This window comes from Acanthaster planci, linkage group LG13, assembly GCF_054643075.1.
Source record: "Acanthaster planci isolate LZ-2023a linkage group LG13, COTS_SCS, whole genome shotgun sequence".
NCBI lineage: Eukaryota > Metazoa > Echinodermata > Asteroidea > Valvatida > Acanthasteridae > Acanthaster > Acanthaster planci.
The window spans coordinates 13443611-13466345 of NC_141789.1; the positions used below are offsets into that span (position 1 = coordinate 13443611).

At 43.6% G+C, this 22735-nt stretch overlaps 1 protein-coding gene and 1 long non-coding RNA gene across 11 annotated transcripts in view; both read right to left on the minus strand.

The window, feature by feature from the left end:
* Positions 1–1606: 1606 nt before the first annotated feature.
* Positions 1607–10262, minus strand: LOC147797012 (uncharacterized). Of its 2 annotated transcripts, XR_015427548.1 has the most exons (7): positions 9855–10262; positions 9041–9222; positions 7679–7895; positions 6141–6241; positions 4449–5444; positions 3795–3972; positions 1607–3199 (listed from the first exon to the last, which is right to left on the minus strand). It is a non-coding gene; the product is annotated as an uncharacterized LOC147797012 (long non-coding RNA). The 2 variants fall into 2 exon arrangements; XR_015427549.1 differs by lacking the exon at positions 3795–3972 and having other exon boundaries at positions 9855–10261.
* A 2183-nt stretch (positions 10263–12445) lies between these two features.
* Positions 12446–22735, minus strand: part of LOC110973910 (D(1) dopamine receptor-like) — a 71959-nt gene continuing 61669 nt past the window's right edge. For all 9 annotated transcript variants that reach the window (XM_087144982.1, XM_022225122.2, XM_022225121.2 and 6 more), the window contains one exon: positions 12446–18741. In XM_087144982.1, coding sequence (XP_087001108.1) covers positions 17234–18595 — 1362 coding nt within the window. In that variant the 5' untranslated portion in view covers positions 18596–18741 and the 3' untranslated portion in view covers positions 12446–17233. The remainder of the gene's footprint in view (positions 18742–22735) is intronic.

The window sequence follows — 22735 nt, forward strand, 5'->3', positions numbered from 1 at the left end:
CATGTATATCTATTTGTAAAACTGTAGTACTTTGCCTTGTGACCCTTCTCCTAATCTGGACCATTTTATACTGCCAGAGTTTAAGGTGCATCTGTTTTTCATCTTTAGATTTTACATTACAGCCTCATCCTGCATGGAAGCCCTGGCAGTCTTAAACATCTTCCAAGCTCCTTATATAAAGTTCCCTCTTCGAGCCTTTTAGTCTCAATCTTATATGGGCTACAATAAACCCAACAGCAACATGAAACATTAAGAAGCTATGTCCTTCAACCCCATGGGATCCTTAGAGCTCAAATACTGATAGTCCCAAGCCCTCAGCCATCCACTCTACCCTTCCTATCAGCTCTCAGACTTACAGCCCCTAGGACTTCCACCCTTGCCCATATCCAGTGTACAGTTTGGCAAAAAAATATTCTAAGTCCAAACAATGGAAGGTTTAAGATTTAGAAACGAGCACAGTTTTTCAAGAAAGTGCCGTGGCATAGTGGTTAAGGACACTAACTGCTATGCACAAGGACCTGGGTTCAATCCCAGGTGGGCATGCACAATTTTGTTAAAAAACTTAGTAAAAAAAAAAAAAAAAAAAAAAAAAAAACTTCCTTTTCCGGGGACCCCGGGGTTTGAACCGGGGTCCCCTGGCCTGGCAGCGAGCAAGCTAACCACCAGGCCACAGGCCTCTTGATAGATATAATTTCGGAACATATATTTAAAGGTTAGGATTGCGCAACTTCAAAAAAGGTCAGAGGGCACAGACATTTGCATGCATTTAAATAACAAAACAGAAATTTCAATACGTTAAAAGCCAGAGAATACACAAAGTATTCAGACCTTGCATGCGTTTCAGTAAATTTTAGGTCAAACATAAATTTGCAAACCTTTCTAAATTTATACTTCCAAATGCTCAGTTTTACAATGTATATCACGTAGGTGTCACTAAAAATTCAACTGTGTTGGTTGAAACCTGAACACATAACTTGGAGAAACATTCTGCTAGGATTGAAAAGTCAGGTCCTCTGAATTTTTTAGTTTAGAGACTATTTCACATTTGACGATATTTTGCTATAAACATTAAAATTTGTCAGCTTTTCTGGATGAGTGGGGGCGCTACTACTAGACTGTGATTTAAATCAGGGAATTTAGGCAGTGTTCAGTTCTTTTTTTCCTCTTTCCATTACCACTGTGCCATTAAGGCAGTGTTCAGTTCTTTTTTTCTCTTTCCATTACCATTGTGCCATTAAGGCAGTGTTCAGTTCTTTTTTTCCTCTTTCCATTACCACTGTGCCATTAAGGCAGTGCTCAGTTCTTTTTTCCTCTTTCCATTACCACTGTGCCATTAAGGCAGTGTTCAGTTCTTTTTTCCTCTTTCCATTACCACTGTGCCATTAAGGCAGTGTTCAGTTCTTTTTTCCTCTTTCCATTACCACTGTGCCATTAAGGCAGAGTTCAGTTCTTGTTTCCTCTTTCCATTACCACTGTGCCATTAAGGCAGAGTTCAGTTCTTTTTCCTCTTTCCATTACCACTGTGCCATTGGGGCAGTGTTCAGTTCTTTTTTCCTCTTTTCATTACCACTGTGCCATTAAGGCAGAGTTCAGTTCTTGTTTCCTCTTTCCATTACCACTGTGCCATTAAGGCAGTGTTCAGTTCTTGTGTCCTCTTTCCATTACCATTGTGCCATTAAGGCAGTGTTCAGTTCTTTTTTCCTCTTTCCATTACCACTGTGCCATTCAGGCAGTGTTCAGTTCTTTTTTCCTCTTTCCATTACCATTGTGCCATTAAGGCAGTGTTCAGTTCTTTTTCCTCTTTCCATTACCACTCTGCCATTAAGGCAGTGTTCAGTTCTTTTTTCCTCTTTCCATTACCACTGTGCCATTAAGGCAGTGTTCAGTTCTTTTTTTCCTCTTTCCATTACCATTGTGCCATTAAGGCAGTGTTCAGTTCTTTTTTTCCTCTTTCCATTACCACTGTGCCATTAAGGCAGTGTACAGTTCTTTTTTCCTCTTTCCATTACCATTGTGCCATTAAGCCAGTGTTCAGTTCTTTTTTTCCTCTTTCCATTACCACTGTGCCATTAAGGTAGTGTTCAGTTCCTTTTTCCTCTTTCCATTACCACTGTGCCATTAAGGCAGTGTTCAGTTCTTTTTTCCTCTTTCCATTACCACTGTGCCATTAAGGCAGTGTTCAGTTCTTTTTTCCTCTTTCCATTACCACTGTGCCATTAAGGCAGTGTTCAGTTCCTTTTTCCTCTTTCCATTACCACTGTGCCATTAAGGTAGTGTTCAGTTCTTTTTTCCTCTTTCATTACAACTGTGCCATTAAGGCAGTGTTCAGTTCCTTTTTCCTCTTTCCATTACCACTGTGCCATTAAGCCAGTGTTCAGTTCTTTTTTTCCTCTTTCCATTACCACTGTGCCATTAAGGCAGTGTTCAGTTCTTTTTTTCCTCTTTCCATTACCACTGTGCAATTAAGGCAGTGTTCAGTTCTTTTTTCCTCTTTCCATTACCACTGTGCCATTAAGGCAGTGTTCAGTTCTTTTTTCCTCTTTCCATTACCATTGTGCCATTAAGGCAGTGTTCAGTTCTTTTTTCCTCTTTCCATTACCACTGTGCCATTAAGGCAGCGTTCAGTTCTTTTTTTCCTCTTTCCATTACCACTGTGCCATTAAGGCAGTGTTCAGTTCTTTTTCCTCTTTCCATTACCACTGTGCCATTAAGGCAGTGTTCAGTTCTTTTTCCTCTGTCCATTACCATTGTGCCATTAAGGTAGTGTTCAGTTCCTTTTCCTCTTTCCATTACCACTGTGCCATTAAGGCAGCGTTCAGTTCTTTTTTTCCTCTTTCCATTACCACTGTGCCATTAAGGCAGTGTTCAGTTCTTTTTTCCTCTTTCCATTACCACTGTGCCATTAAGGCAGCGTTCAGTTCTTTTTTCCTCTTTCCATTACCACTGTGCCATTAAGGCAGTGTTCAGTACCTTTCCGCTTTCCATTTCCATTGTGCCATTAAGGCAGTGTTCAGTTCTTTTTTCCCTCTTCCATTACCATTGTGCCACTAAGGCAGTACTCAGTTCTTTTTTTTCCTTTAATCTTTCCATTCCCAGCATGTGATATAGCAGGCTTCATGGAATGGTACTGGCGCCCTCTATGGTTGGTCAGCGTTTTATAGCAGAGCCTCTGATGCAGCAAACACAACAGAAATTCCTCCTGCCAGGATTGCAAGGAGAAACAAATTAATGTCATCAAGTTACGTCAATTTTATTCCAGTGTTAACCCGGAAGTTACCAGGTTATTTTGTCTGTGTTGTAGTCGAGGCCATCACAAGACCAGACAAAAGACGACACACAAGATCAGTCACAGGTTACAGTGTGAACAATGACAAAGGAATGCTTTTGTTGCAGTTCATTTGAATAGCTTGTGACTTGAATTCAGACCGGAGGTCTTCTGTTGGTCTTATGTGGTCTTAAGTGGTCTCGACTACAACAACACTGTATTTTGTACCATCTCACAGCCGAGATCTTGGCCATCGCAAGCCTGAATTTTTTCAACAGGGGACGTGCATATGGAACACTCTTTATCAATACAGATGTGGAGTTTCAAATCAATCTGACATACAACTTATAGTTGATATGGCCATTTGAAGTTGAAGGTTACTTTTTTTGGTTGACCTGTTGTGGGAAAGTGGGTGCTACATGAGAACAGTATGTGTGATTTTCACAGAGCTGCTGTCAAAGTGACTGTAAAAACCTGCTATACGAAACAAAAGGTTTGGCTCGTAAAAAAGTGGAAAAGTATGGCTGACCTCTTTCATGTGGCCAAGCGGTTAGGGTCTATGGTTTCCAATCATAGGGTTGGAGGTTCGAATCCAGCTGCTGGCAGTACGCTGTGGCCCTTGGCAAGCCACTTCACCCCTGCTTGCCTCTCTCCACCCAGGAGTATAAATGGGTACCAGCATTAGCTGGGAAGCAACCTGTGATTGACTGGCATCCCATCCAAGGGGGGAAAGAAATATTCTCAGTCATTTCATGCCAAGGAAACCGCAATAAACACTAGCTTGATGACCCAAAGTGGCTTGGACAAGACTTGCTTTTTTTTTTTTTGCCTTTTCTTTCAGGAAAAAGGGGTGCTCGTAACAAGAAAGATACATGCATGTACGATTTTCACGAAATTGGTGTCAAAAATACAACAAAAGAGATACTGAAAACTCCTGAAGGCTTGACTACTGTACTGTGGCGATATCAGAACAAGTCTTGCGGGGCAGATTCTATCTACTCCCTTATACACAATTAACTGCACAATGGGGATTGTCGTAAAACCTGAAAGTGATTGGGTCCCGTATTGGCTAGAGTGTCTATATTTGAAATCTTCAATACTGCCTTGACGTTACCTTATGCATGTGTCTGTGACATCAATGTAGGCCTCAACATCATCTTCAATACTTGAAAAGACAACTTACAGTCACTGCAGAAGACAGACTTCTCCTGGATGGACAGCACTTGTTTCTTCCCCTCTCACTACCATCTCTGCTTCTATCCACTTGCCAACAAGTGCCCTAACAATATAGAAAAAGTTAACTGGACTGGAGAAATACAAAGGCCTCTTTTCTGTCAATTAATATGAATGATTCCAAAGCCATTTTCATAACTAACCACATGCTGCCGGGGGACTCAGTTCAGGTACATAGGCTGAATACACGAAACCGGGGAGCCCGAAACCAGACAAAAGAGCTGGGCCTTGTAACAAAGGACCGTACTCGGAACAAAAGACCGAGCTGCTGGGAATTGCCAACATTTTTTCAGTTGTCAATATCAGAGGAAATCCGTCATTGTTTTTAAAGATTATACCACTATTTGTGGCATTCATTGCGAGTGGATTACCACCGTGGACAAAATGAAGCGCTACAGAAAACAGCGATGAGCGATCAGTACCGCTGCACGCTAATCTGGCTCCGGGTCGCGGAAAAATTCTGTGCAGCCACGGTAAGTTGGTAGGGGCACAAAAAGTCCAATGGGAACAGTTTCCATACAATGTAGATTGACCGCGACCATGCTAAACATACGAACCAGACTACTGCCAACAGGGAAAATGGTTGTATGGTTCCCAGCCTCCAGCTCCATGTGTACAGTACAGCAGCATGCTTCGCACATGCAGTGAGGCGTGCCCAGAGCTTTTCCTGTACCAGTTTGTTGTCGTGGCAGATTTGGCCAAATTCATCTGATTTTATCTTTGTTTTAGTCAGATTTTGCCAATTTTATCATGATTTGTACAGTGCAGGCAATGTGATCAGCTGGTCTTATTGGGCCTAACACAGCCAACAAACATTCTGTTACAGTTCAACTCCTCTGCTAAAGGTTGTAGACTGCTGGCCCTCTTTGATTCCACAATCTGACCGTCTTACTTGGACCTCCATCAATGTTCCAAGAGCAGATATTATGACAATAAGGGGCTTGATCTGTGGAATTAAAATAATCATAAAATGATTTAACCAATTCATCCATTTATCATAAAAATTTCTTTTTGAAAGACAATTATTCATTTTCATGTTATTTTTAAGGGGCTGCAACAAAATGTTCAAAGATTCGAAACTGTGGATTTCATCAGTAAATTTTGGGGGAAATTACACCCCAAGACAGGTTTACCGTCGGTAATGTTCTCAGCCAGAAAATATTTGTCATCACATCTACAAAGTGTATAACATCCGGCACTGTGCAGTCTCTGTAGTTTTTAGTTAAGTTCTCTAAGACAACCGAAATTAACACAGAACCGTACATTTTTTTGATGGGTGCACCAAGTGGCAGCTTCAACTTGATTTTTAAGAAGAAAAGATTTTCAGCTGAAGCAGATACATTATTCAATTTATGCCTGATCTTCCTGACCCTATGGGGGAGGGGAAAGGTTATCTCCCCCCCTCCCACACACACAGTGACATAACACCTTCCATCGCTTTCTGTCCCATGCAGCCCCCCTCCCCCCTTCAAAAGACGTCTTCCTCTCTTTTTTCCCCTTTCACGAGTGGAAGGTAAAGCCACCACAGCTGCAAAATTGCAATCAAATTAGATGGGTTAGCAGGTGTCAATTACATGTACATGTGTATGAGCATGATGTCATATCCAGACTTACATGTCTCCATCATCCAGTTATCTCTTACCTGATTGCCAGCTGCCAGGTGTGTATGAAGGTGTGGGGTCCATCATCAAAGTGTGCCAATGCAATGCAGGCGTGTAGGGTGCATTCGATTACATGGCAGACCTGGAAAAACAGCCAGCTATCACAATAAGAGAAACTCCAACTGACTGAAGGATCTTCAACGGCAAAGTTACAGGGAACTGAATCAACAGGGACTCACACATCAATTCTACATGTAAGTATCAAAACCAAAAATACTGATCAGCTCTTAAAAAATGACCAAACTGAAAAATTAAATAATACTTGAAAACCATGAACAAAAGTTAAACCCAAAAAAAGAGCTGGGAGGGGGCTGTGGAATCACAGCTCAGCCAAAACTTGATACTTCTCCACTGCCGTGCTCAATGTCCATGTAGGCGGGCCGGCACATACAGTGTGTGCAGTCTTGAACTTCAAATGACCATCAAACAAAACAATATGTCAGACTGAGTGGACCTAATTTTTACAAAATGAAACATGGGACGGCAGAGTCACAGTGCCAGCTGTGACAAGTCACATGGTCCAAAATAACCCGGCTTTTTTAGCATTCACAAGCACAGTGTGTCAAACAGAACTTATAAGAATACATGTACATGTACACTCAGACTTCAATCACTGACTTTAACAAACAGGACTCAAGCAGAAAACCGCACTCCAGTTATGTGGAACAATACATGACTTGTAAGTTGACTTGTCTCTGCTGATCTGCTTCACCGAGTATCATGGCCACACTACATGTATGTGGCCAAATTAAATACAAGGAAGTTGCAAAAGTTTAAGACCACCTGGAATTGTATTGGCATTTCTGTCACTGGGCCTGCATTACATTGTCTCATTGAATGGTGCATAACATCACTGTACAATGTAGTAGTGCTATCTTTATACCCATTTGAATGAAATCTTTTGCAAAGGCAGGTCTTGTATGATATTTTGTCTGTAAGGCAGCATGGGTAAAACAAAATCAGAAAAAAAAGTCTAAGTAATCAGAAAAAAGGAGGGCACACTAAACATTAGACTGGTTTAACATTTCAAATCATGGAAATGTGGTAAAATAGCTGTTTAACCAAGATACAAAAGTTACACATTGAAAATAAACAAAAGTTGCCATGATTGATTGGTTTAAGTTTGGTTTTTCTTCAGGTTGATGCATTTTATATGAGTGGTCCTAAACTTTTCAATGACTGTACTGGTATACTACATACTTTTACAGGCATGAAAGCCTAAGGGGAGCTACTCTTATGTTAAAAATAGATTCATTCAAACCCATGATAGATGCTACGTGTAGTTGAACACACCTAATGTGGGGTGCAGCAATTAATGTTCTCAGAGATCACCACAGCTGCTGGTGTCTACAGTTGCACATGTTCACTGCCAGTGACCTTGAGCAAATTGTAACAACATTATGGTACTGAGACGACAAATAATTCACCAACAGGTATAATGGTCAGGAATTTGCCATTTGGGCAAATTCAACATGATAAACTGCTGGGTGAATTAATCAAAAAGGCAATTGAGAAATACCTGTATGTGGCTGATACCGATCACGGCCGGGGAGCTTTATCCTAATATTTATGCCTTCCTCCACTTGTTTCTAGTTTAGGAGTCCTGGAGCAGGGCCAAGTATACAGAGGTATAGTCCACTAGTCTGGCCCTAATGAAGTTGAGTCTCCAACGTGCCACTCTTCGACGTTTCCTTGACTTTCTTCATCCATCACTGCCACACCTCTTTGCTGAAAAACTTTGAATTCATTCAGTTACAGTAAATAATGATATTATAAGCTTCAAAATACATGCTACTGATCACCTCAGTGAACAATTTTGCTGTTATGAAATTTAAAAACCTGATCTTCAAAAATGACAGCATCCGGAAATTGGCATAAATTCAGCTGAATGTTCCCTAGTGTGGCACACTTGAACAAATCTCTGAAAATCCCACACAAGAAGTTCTTCAAAGATGATAAATTCAAGTAAATTACCCCTAAATATGCATACATGTACAAACTTATTTTCAGAAAAACAGGCCTAACGTTAGTAGTTACTTTCTTCATCAAGGGTACATTTTCAAAGCGTTCATTTTGCACTTCAGAAAAAAATAATAAAAATGGAAATCAGGTCACTAGACCTACATACAGTCCATGATTGATGTAATTGGAAAGGCTTTGGAAGTCAGTACAGTACGCAGTGACAGTAGCAAGTTTGAGAACTCAACTTTTTGTCATGTATGATGCAGGCCAACGTAGGCCTATGTGATCATGGATGAAGGCCTATTGAAAGGTAGACCCGCGGGCATAACTAAACATCTGCTTGATTTTATGAGCTGGAATTGCAGCAGTATGTTCACTACTTACGGGGTAAACTATCCCCTAGGTTGCTAATTGCAGAAAATTCACCTTTTCCTCGTTTGGAGGAAAAAATTTGCCTTTCTGTTGCCGTTTTCCCACTCCGGTGAAATTTTGCCCCACTTGCACAAAACTGACAGCTGCTTCGTCACTTTCGTGTCACGTCACAGAGTGCGAGCCGCGCTACCGATGATTTGCCGAAAGCAGTGTGTGACTGGACAGGGAACCAGCCAACAGCACTGCAGCTTAGCTGCACATGTCAGTATAGGACTATATGTGTAAATATAGGGAACATGCAATGTTAGAATTCTGGAAATACTTATATGCCAGAGTTTGTCAGTCTAGCAAGAAAGACTGGGATTTTGCCTTCTCATCTGTGGTAATTAATGATGCATCCAAGTGCCTGGCCTTCCCAAATTACAAGGCCAGGCATCTCATTCAAATGTCAGTAAATTTACATGAACAGCACATGCAATTTTAGAATTCTGGAAATACGTGTACTTTAATACAGGTAGGGCCTATGCTACAGTGTGTCAAAACTAACCTGCCTTCCAGAGTTGACAAGACCGAGTTGACTTGGGACCAAGCTGACCTGAGACGGAGTTGACTCCAAGCGAGTTGATTCCAGACCAAGTTAGCGACTTCACACTGACAATCTGACATGACTGATGAGTATACGCCTACAGTGTGTGCACATTGCCATGTTTTGCCGGACCATGTCCGAATCTTTAAAAAGGCAATTTTTAGAGTCTATAAGTTGCTCAGACTGATCTCTACATCATCCTGATGCAGTTGCATCAAATATTTCAAAAATTCATATATGCACAGCATGTCAAAGTGAAGTTGGGCTAGCACTCAGAAAAAAATATTTTTGACCTTGTTGGGCTTATATCCGTGGGATAGCTAGCTCTAGTACTGAGTGGAGCGTTGGTAATATTCCTCTTTTTTGATTTTGGACGGTATCGCTTCGTATGACTGATTCCTTCCAAAATCGAAAAAGACAAAGAGTGCTCTACTCAGTAGAGCTATGGCCTGGTATTACATTACGTGAACACATCACATCCAATGACTTGCTAGGGTTATATAAACAATTTGCAAGATGTATGCAAAATCAAAGAGATGGGCATATAGGCTGACTAAAGTCACGTTACTCATGTCATTTTCACAGAAATGGGCCTTGTATGATGTACTGTAGGCATGCCTAGCGCTGATCCGGCCTAGTCCTCCTGAATAGTCTCAATATGGTCTAGACTTTTCCTTTCACCATTATGTCCATGGTCTCAAGGACTAGGCCTATGAATTTTTATTCGTGTGAAGTATAAATGTGAAATCCTAAGAGCAAAATACATTGTACTTACTCCATATAATGTAGGTGTGCCAGCGATTCCTCAGAGACTATTCTTACGCGTTGCCTTGATGATACACGAAGTCGCGAAAAATAAACGGATTAAATTAAAGCAACCACCATGCGCTCAGTATAATACGCACGTGCACGGGTACTATGTGCCACCGCACTGCACGTGTCATGCAGTGTGTCTGAGCTGTCCGTATCCGCACCGTACCGTACCGGAGGTAGGGTCCGTGTTTCATTCACGGACTACCTGGCAGGCGTGGTTCGTAAGCGTGACGTCACTTCAGTTTAAACCACGCCCATGGACCATGGAAACCGGAAGTTAACGTGCAACTTCGGCGATCGTCGACGCGTCCAATGCGTACACTACTGCGACCCTGCTAATCCTGGCGCGTCCGCCGTTAGTGTGACGAAGTCACTTACAAACCAGATAGCCTCACCCTGCTGCTGATGGTTGCACTACACCAAGTACGCACCCATAGAAAACAGAGCAAAGTCGGGCCGAAATAGCGCCGCCTGTTGACTCTCGTGAAGAGGTTGGCCTCCGTTTTTTCACTGGAAATTCAAAATTATGGCCAGGAGATCACTTTTCGTTTCACTTTTATGTGGGTTAGCCACGAAAACATATTTATTCATCTTTGAACTAAGATACCCCAAAATAGCAATAAAACTAAGCACTCATTTCTGAATGGAACCGCCCGCCTCTTTCCAAAATAAGTCCGCAATTTCGGGCTTTTTGTGAAAGAAATACCCTGAACTGGAGACTATCAGTCCTTAATTCGAGATTTGTAGAAATATTTCTATGACGCCTCCTGATTATGACCTATTTTATTGTAAAAAAAACCCCGTGGGATCACAAAATATTAATGAGCTCGCGCGCAGAAATACAACCATTTGGTGGAATGCACCCTGGATTGTGCTAGCTTAATTACCCCCTCTATCGACATTCCGATAGGCCGAGTTCGGGCGCCTTGTTCCCGTATGTTCACGAACAGCTCGATTTGTTATTCGTGGGTCGGCCGCTCGAACGCCGGGAACAAACAACTGGTTATAGCTGGTAGTTAGTGACAAGCAACATGCAACATGGCGGCGTCCATGTAGGCTACGCTATTCGAGAGTTAATGTTTGGATGGGTTGAATTCTTTTCTATATAAACAGAAACATTCATTTCTGTGTTACGGCAAATAATTAATGGTAATTTTGCAAAACTTCCCATTGTCTATGGCTTTGGAAGCCATCTCTCTGCTTTTTGCATCTCTTCAAAAATCAAAATCTCACGAGTTACCGTGCCAGTGTGTTCCTGTAAAATCCTGACGAGGAGGTGGTGTGTGATCCTGTTCCGAGAACGGTGTTCTTGAGTCGTGTTCCCGCCGTTCGAGTGCGAGAACAAGAAACCCGTGTCAAGAACAGGCCGCCCAAACTCGACCTATACTGTCAATATTCGCGACGGACAGATTCAATAGCGCCCCCATTTCCATGTTTGTTTCACCTATGGTTGTGCACCTCTCTGTAGCCAAGTGAAGATTTAAAGCCTCACTGGCCTATATCACACGTCATCTACATGCCACATGTAAGAATCAGGAGTGCTTCAATAATAATGGTTTAGAATCCAGAATAGACCGATCACGCCAGCTATAAGTCACGTGACCTATAAGGGGTATTAGTTAAATATCAACAAACAGGGTGTCCACCAAGAGCAAAGTGTTTCATAAGTATCATTTACCAAAACAAAGCCAACGGTAGGTACCGTACCCAGACTACTGATGTGCTGGGTGCTACACGGTATATTGGCTTTATTGTTTGCAAACAACACTCAAAACACGTTGATATGGGGTTGATACCCACTTAAGGTCATGTGATTTAGCGGACGCAATCGGTCTTCTGAATGTGCATAATTGATAAGCCACTCCAGACTTGTGTCGAGACAGAAAAGGGGCTGGAAATTAATTACGGCTCAAAAAGGACTGATTTGTGGAAATTGTTGAAATGTCTGTGGATCCTGAATAAGATATGGCATACGTCAGGTATAGAGTTGCACAGTGGCATGGGAGAAGGGTGACCAAAGAGGGGTGATTTGCTCGATCACAAGGGCGCTTATCAGTTCTCCCTGGCTAAACTGTTCCAACTAGTGACCACAACAATTTATCAAGGCGATTGCGCATGTGGGAATCATGGCAGAAAGCGCCCCCAGCATCTCTTTGGACTTTTTACGGCATTTTTATTTACAGAGATTTTCTAGACCGGTGGGGCGAAGGGGCGAAAACGTGACAACCCAAATGCCCCGTTCCAAGCCCCCTTCAATTTGCCGTCGAATGAAGACTGAGTGTACCCCCTCCCTACATATGCCCAATCTTCCCCGCCAGCCACGAGAGACGTCTAAGGTCAGATACAAAACACGTGACTTGAAAATAGTTACTTTGCAGCCAAGCCATTGGCCGAAGAAAGTGGTTCGCACACACCGGAGAAATCGATAACAGGCACGCAAATTCCTCCAGCGTGTAGTCTGGAACATTACCGGTAAGTCCCCCCCCCCCGATATCAATAAATAAATAAATAAATAAATAAATAAAAAATAACGCAGACAAAATAAATTTGGATTCGTGTGGCTCAGGTCAATGAGTTTTTATTTTGCAATAACCTTGACCGCATGGTGTGTGTTTAAATCAGAAGTTCTAGTCATTTCAGCAGAGTAGATGCGGACCATGGAAGCAAGCCAAAACGAAATATCGACAAGCATGTCGGTTAGGCTATATGCGGTTACAACTCTCAATAAGTATATACAACCATGCATAGAAAAAATCCTTACAAAAGTCCAACATTAGACAACGCTAAATCCATCAAAGTAGGCTACACACTATGGACACAATAATGAAACATTTTGTGTATAAAAAACTATCATGTAAATGGACCCTCAAAGGCCCCTTAATTAATGAATGGCAAGCAAAATCATGTACACTTTTTAAAAAAAGTATGTATCACGAATTACAGGGTTTGCTAACGCAGACCGCCGCAGGTCTCTTGATATGTGCATGAGCATACGTGGGCTCCTTTTTCCGGATTTGCTTTCAGATGAAATGACTAAATCATATTCTCAGTGACGTGGTCCACTGTGCATATCTGCCTCGAGCAGAAGCACCCCTCATCGGTTGAAAAGAGCCCCGTTGGTCGGGAGTGTTCATTTTGTTGGTAGTGACGCGACCGTAGCGCGTGCATTTTATAGTCGTTAGTGAACCAGCGAAGTTCAGTTCCGCCCAAAGGAGTTTCCGCTACTAAGAACATTGCGCTCTCTCTTGGTCCAACTCGAGGCTCATAGTCATAGGTGCTTGTTTTGATCAGAAGCTGGAATATTATAAGTTATTAGTTTTCGGGGCCTCGGGGGGAATGTGAAATGAACGACCCCTTTTTTAGACTTCAGAGTTGCCAGTGTTTACGACAAGGAAGGCAATCGGGTTGCGCGGGCAGGCGCCGCATTGGGCAGCATTCACAGCGCTGCCTGAAAATCAGTGCGCCTCCCAGTGGGGTGCTCCTGTACGCAGTCCACTCGTGAGATTGAGAAGGGGGAGTATAATGCTTGGGGACCTTCGTTCTATACGCCAATGCAGTTACCGAGAAAGAATCAATCTTAACCCACTCGACGGACAGACTCAACATTGGGAGAAGCAAAGGGATGGTACCCTCCAATATCAAGTTTCATAAGAAAGGGCGCTTTTCTAGCGAAATTAAAACTTTAGGCGGTGCTTTTGACTCTTTTGCCCTCTTCCCTTCCTCACTCGTTTTCCTGGTACATGTAATGAAATAAAATGACTTTAGGTAAACAAAGCCGAGGTAGTTTGCCGCTCTACCCCAGGGCAATTTTGAGTGTATGGTACCAGAAATACTTGCGCACTATTCTAGTTCCGGCTCAGTTTACTGCGATTTGGGACCAGTCTAAATTCATTATCGCTGGTTCCTTAAATTGACGAAACAGTAGTAGAGGAGTTAATGAAGTGCTGTTTTGAAACACAGTTGGAAAAGTTGACCAGTGATTCATCGCTTACGAATGTTGGGGTTTACGCTAGCAAATGGCGAAATGATTAGATGATCAATCTCTGGAACACACGGAGCTCTGGCAGTGCCATCCGACTTGTTGAGATCTTGACTTGTTGAGATCTCAGGATAACGATAAACTAGCGATGATACCGGTGTGATTTCGCAGGGATAATCACAAAGTAGTTTATCACCGGATTACGACATACTGAGAAAATCAATTACCCCCACCCCCCGAAAAAGTAAGAAACAAAACCGAAAAGTAAAATACAAACAAAAGAAGGAAGTCGACGTGCTGAGCTTCTTATCTAGAAATAATAACATCCTGGAAAGAGGATGCCAACATCATGACAAAATTTATCAAAGGATATCGATGACCACATCCCGAAAATAAAATAAAAACAGAGATAATGAAATATCTCTGGAAGGTTTATCCTCATCTTCAACGTGCCGTCATCCCGCGATATTTTACAATCTCGAGATGTTGACTTTTTACTTTTAAAGATAGCGTCTCCCGTGACAAATTAAATCATGATGTCAAAATCTCAGCGGTAAATCGACATCCCAATATAACAAAATGTCAAGACTGTTTCAAACAATTGTTTCTTTTAACATAGGCCCAGACGAACACGGCTCACAATAATGACAACAGTAGCAACCTATTCTCGGTGAGGGCGCTGTGAAGGATGGCCTTTAAGTCCCGATCCCATAATATTCAATGTATTTCTCCTCACGTAAATAAACTCGTTCTCCAGTTAAACTGCTAATCTGAAATAGACAATTTCAGCAGTGACCTTCTAATTAAGTCAGATACACTATCCAAACTACATGATATACCGAAACGGTCATTGTTAAAGCGCCATCTCTTGATCATTTACAGCCATTTTCTCTTCCGGCGTCCAGAAAAAAAATGGACGATGCATTTATTGCTATAGTTTAATACTGCTTTTCTTAGATTTACATCAGAAACATTTTTATATACTTCTCACTTATGCTATTCACAATTTATTCATGATAGTTCAACTTTTACGCTTTCTTCAAACGGTGGATAGACACGCTTAACACATCACCCTGTAGAACTTCAAAACAATTTTCAAAACTAAATGCCAACAGATAACTGGCACAGGGAACTTGACTTTGGAACCATAGACACCTGTCCCCAATTCAAGCGAAAGGAAGGGCTTCCCATGGCCATGAAAGAAGGAATAGAGGGGCATTACCTAGAGAGACACCCGTCAAAGTTCCCAGAATTTTTGTGGAAAACTCATTGTAACTTACGATCTGGATTTATGCAATCAAGTGGGCAAATTGCGGGAACACGAGGGAAGACAAAAGTATATGATTACGTCCACTATCAAAAAGTTCCCCTTCTGCTCTTCAAACAAAGTAATGTGTCTTTTACTTCTTCTGAAAGGAATTAAGAAAAAGGTTCAAACACACTGTCATGGCTTTTCTAATGAAATTCGTGAAAAACTAATCAATTCCCTTCCCCTAAAAGCAAACTCGTGATTTAGTGGGTTCCCCCTCAGAAAGATGTTGCATTGAAATGTGACCTATCAAGACATCAAAATTCACAAGTTTCTTCTTTAATCATACAGGATGACATAATGTCAAGTCCGATTCGAGGTTTTATGAAAAAATATTTAACTTAATGACATTATAAAGCATTTGATAAGAAACAAAAACATCACAATCAAACTTTTTCTTTCAACCGGACCAGGGAGAATGAAAGCTAGGCATCGTCAGACACAGACGAACATTTCCAAAGAGGCAGAGCTTTTCATGAAAAGTTCATCCATCCGCGTAGGCGCTCAGTTTGATGATCAAAAAACGAAGGAAATTGAAGGCCGTGAAAAGCGCAGGGTGTGGTCTAAACTTATTTTGACAAAGAGATTGCCGTGTAGGTACTCAAGAAAACTATTGAACAAGTTCGTTTCCCTTGTCACACTATGAAAGACAGAAATAGGATTAGGGCCTATAAGAACAAAGGGAAATTAGAGGCTGTGAGAGGCATCACATGTCTTTCATAACACGACCCATTTTTGTAAAGGATGCGTTATTTGTCATGACAAAAATAAATTCCGAGTATGAGAAAAATTGAATAGATCGTCGGGAGTGGTTTCAATGGGGGAACCAGCATCATTTCAGCATTTCCCAATATTTAAAGAAGAATGGGCCGATCCGTGTCCAATTAATGATCATCAAAGTTTATACTTATAGCACCACAACAAGCAAGGGGAATATGTTTATGATAAAAATTAATTTATCCTCAAAGGAAAATGTCAAAAACAAATTGATACATGAGTCACGGTATGGTTCACATCAGGTCCTTTTTGTCAATGACGGAAGCTTTGAATTATAGTTCTAGCGGAGTTCATTTCTGAAAAAAACCGACAAAAACGACTCTGAGCACCCTGGCACACATGAATAAACCAACGAAGAACGAAAGCAAGCCTGTATGCGCGCCAGGACAAGTTCGTTTGAAAACACACCCAGCCACCTCTCTCTTAAGGGACAGCGCCTCCAATGGGAGGGATCCACAGTAAGCCCGCCACCAAGCGTTTGCCTGGAAAGGGCACCTTTTCAACGGCATGGTCAACAAGTTGAACCTTTTTAATAACCTCGCTCTTCCAACAACATAACTTGAAGCCTTGTAAATTAACTGACTGAAATCCATACAAATTCTGAGTTAATCGCGCTTATCTGAACAAATCTTGCGATTGCCCAATTTAATACTTAAACAAGGGAGCACCATGGTAACCCTTGGTGGCGGACTTTAACCCATTAATAAGAGTCGCTTCTATTGGTTATCTCTTGAACAGGGACAGCATTTTCAGGCAGATATGATTGGCCGTTGAGTGTATTGGTGCATTACACGCAAACTATCAGATAAACAAACTGTTCATCAGATAAGAATATTTTTCAGCTCTGTGCAAGCTCTTTGGAATGTTCAAGTTTTTATTTGCCATAATAAAAAATTTATGTACAGTCCCACTGTGCACACGTGTGCAGCATGTTAAAACAGACGTGTAGGCGATACGTCAACTTTTCAGAAATAAGATAAACAGAAAATGTAAACACAATAAATTGCACTGCTCGGAGCATGGTAAATATAAAAACATTTTCAATCTGAATCTAAAAGCTACCTCAAGGATGATCAAATCTAACACACAGGCAAAGGAAGTAATTTCGACGTTAAGAACTCAGTTTGACCCCGTGCTTGAATTACCCTGCTGTGGTATGCGTCTGCACGGTCTAGGAGAAGTTCCCTAGTCAAGTATGCACGAGTACTGCGTTTCTCTCAACGGCGATCTCAGCCCAGGGAAGGTGTATGCACGTTACGGGGGGAACCATTCAGCCTTAGTAGTCTCCTCTCAAGCCACTTTCCGCTTCCAGCAAATCATTTCCACTCTGCGGTGTGAGGTTCTCCTCCGTGTCCGATTGGTATTTCGCGAGCCGGGGCCTGATGTTGTGCTCCGGGTAAGGTCCCTCCGTCTCCCCTTCGCATTCCTCCTTCAGCGACTCTTCCGTGACGAACTCCGTGATGGCGGTTAGCGTATGGGCCGGCGCCGACTGCCGGCTGCTGGTGCCCGCCTTCGCCTTCTTCTTGCGCTCGTTCTTATTGGAGTCCACCTTGCCGTTGCCCATGTGCATGAGCAGCGTCACCGTGGTGCTGTACTCCATGGTCCGGTCCCGTAAGAACTGCTTCTTGCAGAGCAAGCGCTTGAAGGCCGTGCGGAACTCGCGATTGGTGGCGTAGATGAGCGGGTTCAAGGAGCTGTTGACCCAACCCAGCCACAGCACGATGGTGAACACGGCATCGTTAATGCAATGCGAACAGAAAGGAAGAATACAGTTGACCACAAAGAAAGGTAGCCAGCAGAAAACGAAGACGCCCAAGATGGCGCCCAGCGTCTTGGCAGCCTTATGCTCTCCTTTCTGATTGTTATCGAGCACCCTGTTTTGACTGCGTATAATCTGCTCCTGTCGCCGGGCTTCGCGGTATATTAACAGGTATGTTATAATCATCACGATGGAAGGAACATAGAAACTAATGCACGAGGACAAGACGGCGTATATTCCGTTAAGGATAAAAGCACAGGTGGGCGGGTTGGCCGTTATGGAGTCTTGGATGCCGTCCACGGTGTGAACTCCAGCGAGGACAGGCACGAAGGACAAGACGCATGACACGATCCACACGCACGCGATCATCATCAGGGCTCGCTTCCGCGTCATCTTGCTCTGGTAGTCGAAGGGCTGCGTGACGGCCCAAAAGCGGTCAAGCGCAATAACGCACAGGTTCAGGATGGACGCCGTGGACATCATGATGTCCAGCGCCTGGTGCACGGTGCAGAACTTGCCGAACGGCCAGTAACCGATGGTGAAGGACGCCGCGTTCCACGACATGACCAGGAAGCCCACCAGGACGTCCGAGAGCGCCAGCGACACCACGAACCAGCTGGTGATCTTGTGCCGCAGCTTCCTCCATGAGGTGACGGCAGCGATGACTAGGATGTTCCCGAAGACGGTCAGCAGCGAGATGATGGCCAAGGCGATGCCGGCCGCCACGTTGGGGTCCCCGGGGGCTAGCGGCTCTGACTCGCTCATTGAGGCATTGTAGTCATTCCACAGCTCACTGTACATGAACGGCACGGCGGTAGTTGGCTCCTGCGTCGGCGGCGAAGACAACTCCTCTGGTAACGTGGCCAAGCTCACAGTCATCTTAAACCACGACACACCAGGTAAACCATAGCTTGCCCACTTGCCAGCCACCGACAGAATTTAAACTTGCGAATCACACGAGGGATTCTAATTGAGAAAGACGGTGGCGGTCCATCATCTCTGATGCTCTATGATTGCCGTGGGGTCTGTGAAATTAAAGAAACAAACGATATTTAAACAAAAAGGCTGTGTAAATCCCATATGGGAGGCGCAGGAATGACTGACAAACAAACGGTGCCTACGTCGGCAGCGGTTGCTAAGTTTCTTCACGTAGATTACTTGGATTATTACAATGCGTTATAAAATGCGCTGCCAACCAGACAGAATAGCATTTTTCAGCGTCAAGTTGGGCACAGCGCGCGTACGCTGGATGCCTCCGTAATTCGCCAAACTATGCGTAAACGCGACGAAAGCCCGTCGCACCACTCATAACATACGACGCTCACAGGCCAAAGCTACATGGCCACGATTTGATGAGAACACCTCTGCGATTTTCCGCTTGGACTCGCTCTAGACTTGGGTTCTTTCTTTTTTTTTCTGTGACGTCACGGACTTGCCAGGCGTGCGTGCCATTACGAACGGAGGATTATGTTGCAGAGGAGTCGCGGATTGCACGGCGGATCAGTTGACCCACAAAACGAGCTCTCTGATTTCAGGTTTTAGGAACGGCGGCATACATTTTCCTCTTCGCTAAATAAAATCAACAGATAAGGCAGAGGAGATACAAAATGACATTAGCTTGCAATCCGATCTTTCCAGGTCTACGGAGTCTCAATACCTAAATTTCAAATCACTTTCAAATTTAATAAGGAAATTCGATCCTCTAACTAGCGAGCATGTGAAAATATTATCCCTTTCAACACGTAATCATGTTTCGCTCTTGCGCTCAGCTTTCTGTATTCACTAGGTTCCTTATAGGGGAGGGGCTAGTCTCCGATGCCACCTGCGTGGCCTTTGGAGTGATTAGTAAATGTGTTCAATATCCAATTACGACATTAGTAAATTGATTGGCGTCGGGTGGGACAGAGGCCATCTTCCGCCCAGTGCCATTAAAGTGCTCGCAGGCACAAATAGGCACTATCTTCAATAGTCGAATGTTGATCAACAAAAAGAGTATGTTCTTCAACAAAAAGAATATGTTCCGGTTCTCATCAGAACCACACAGACTCAAAAAGAGATATTGCATGGTGCTTACCGCAAGCTTTCCATCTTAAAAAGAATATGGAATACAAGTATGTTCACTGGTGCTTGTCATTACTATTCGTCGACCACCTCGGACATGAATTGGCAGTCGAAATGCATGTCAGTGCACTCTATAACGTCAGGATGCTGTCGAATCGTGTGCGCTGTGAACTTCATCAGGAATCATAGAAAAGGGAAAGTCGGGCAGCGATTTTTTTTGTTTTTACTTGACGGGGACGGACGTCGATGCAGCCGACCAATCCTGCTTCTTGATTGAGTGATTGGGTCGTTGCTCCCGAATAAAACTCTCGAATTCGGCGAAACCGGAAAGGAATGTTGTCCCCGTAAGAAGTGCAGGGCGCAAATTTAGTTAAAAGCAGCGTCCTAATTTAAACTGATCGTGCCCACGCACGGGCCAGTTTGCTGGCAGCTTCTCTCCCCTCCCCACTTCTCTCACTGTAGTCTTACCCTCATGTGGTTGTGTGTGGGTGTGTGTGCAAGAACACATGCATTTGTTGCCACTCGACTGCCGGTGCGGCAGGTACAAAGCCCGCCGCTGCACTCCAAAGCTACCGCAGCGGTTCCCTTTTCATATCGAAATCCCCCCCCATAGCGTGACCTTTCCTGAATCGGGAAAACTGCACTGTCTTCTGGTGAGAGAAGTCGTCTGTAAGGCGCTGATCCGTTCAAGATCAGAAAAATCAAGTCGTGACCACGAGAGGGAACGTTCGGGAGGTTTTTCTTCCTCCCTGCCTGATAATAAATACCGGCTGCTTGTGTGTCCTAGATTCTGATCCGTCTCGGCCAAAAGAAACCAAACATCCTGATGGCGGGTGCCGTAATCGGTGACAGGTATTCTCTCCACGGGCCTTCTTTCCAGCGCGAGGCACAGCCACGCTTTTTTCCCTGGAATCGCTAAAGACCGATGAAAATCTTTGATGGGGGCGGCAGACCCAAGGGTCAGTTCGGGGCTCGCGTTGGACAGTGGGCTGGGGGGAGGGCTTCGCTATTCCCAGAACGACCTGGTGAGTTACGGGCAGGGACGGCCTGAACTCGAGAAAAGTGTTGTTCCGGGGAAGTGAAAATGTGGGTTCCGGCACGTACGTGCGCTGAATTGAAATGTCCAGGGACAAAACCTGACTGCGAACATGATTGGACGGGCTCATTCTAGCAGGGCGAAGTTTTCTCGCCCAGAATGGACAACACGCGAAGCCATGGATCAAATGATTCTGAAGTATGAAAGCGAGGTGAACAAATTGTTGTGCTTAAAGGCTTTATGTAATACAAGTTCTTCCATACAGTTCTGTATTATAACTATAGCATGAGTGTTTGTCGCTGAAGGGAAACACTACGTTAAGTTACATTTGGTCAGATTTTGAACAAAATGCTTTATACGCGAAACGAGTTCTCTGACAGTTTTCACGATTGAGTTTTCTCTGGTTTTCCTAGTGCGAGGAGTGACTGCACGAAAGGTACAAAGTTAAGGTTAGCCAATTAACGGCTGGAACAATCTGTGGCCCATGAACTGAGACAAATATTTAAAGCAGGAACATCGCTACGGTTTCTTTTGTTAGACTGGCCGGGTGGACAGAACAAAAAAAAAGTAGGTGTCGAACGATTCAACAGGAGAGACTATCCCACGAGTCCAGACGATGAGGAAAAAAAAAACTAGGTCCGACCAGAGGAATCTTGAATGACATCTTCAAGTGACTGTCATCGATTCCGCAGGGGGAAATAAGTAATAAAAAATGTAATGGCGCGGCCCTTAGTGGGAGACGAACCGCCTGGGGGGAGATAGCTTGTCGCTCCTCGTGGCGCTCGATTCACCCCCTTCGGACTATCATCCTGGCCACTCGTGACGAGCTGTGGAAGAGGATAAAGGATTTTGTCTTCGATGATAAGTCGAAAAAAGATAATGGCCTTCCGCAAGAGCGGCGTGTGTGGGAAGCGATACAGGCCGCTGAGAGACCGATGAGCTTACAGCTTAGAACCAAAGAATCATCGACATGGTTGATGTGTACAGGATGTCACTTAACCCATCTGAAAATGTGACTATTCGAAGGTGCATTGGTAAAAATTGAGATAAACAGTTATTCACGACTGCCAAAAACCAAGCTGTTCTGTTGAAAAAGATGATAGAAATAAAAACCACGAATACTGTCTTAAAAATCACGTACTTGTTCACAAACTGGCCATCCCCCCCCCATCGGCTCGATTCTTGTATTGTTGCTGGGTGATCCTTACTGTAGAAACAACCACTATGGTAACACGCGTTTTATGCACACAATATGGTATGGTCGTGCTTGGTATTAGCACATCGTAATTCGTCGTTTTATGCACGATCCTGTGTACATCATTATGTATTACACACTTACGTTAATGTACCCGTATTTTCAGGATGGATTTCTTGACTGTACGCGTGTGTCACCAATGTACGCAAGAAACGGATATAGAAGACACTCTTTGTCACGCTGCCCCAGTTTTTATCCCAGAAAGCACCGTGTCAAGTGCCTCTCTTCTGCCGAGAGGCCATCGGGTGTCTTTGTCTGATATACTCGCATCCATCGCGCCTCTGCCCGAATATGTAATCCGCCTTTCTCCTAGGAGGCCGTGGGCATTCGGAACGGAACAGCCAAATGTAGCTTCGCTCCCGTTGGGGGGGGGGCGATGAAATACATATTTTTACCCGGCTTGCAACTGGTAGGGTACTGCTTGGTAAGAGAGCGGAAGGGTACGAGCGAGTGTTTGCCGGTGAAATTCTGAATTCCCAGGGCAACCATGTCACACGCTTCGCCCGTGCGGCCTCTCGGCCTTGCTGACCTGCAGCACACAAGACGCGGTACACGATGGAGAAAATGGCCTTTGTCCAAGGACAACGTCGTACCTTGCGAATGGTATTACTATTAACTTGTATATTCCTGATCAGTTGCCCTCTTCATCCACGGCATTACAATTAGC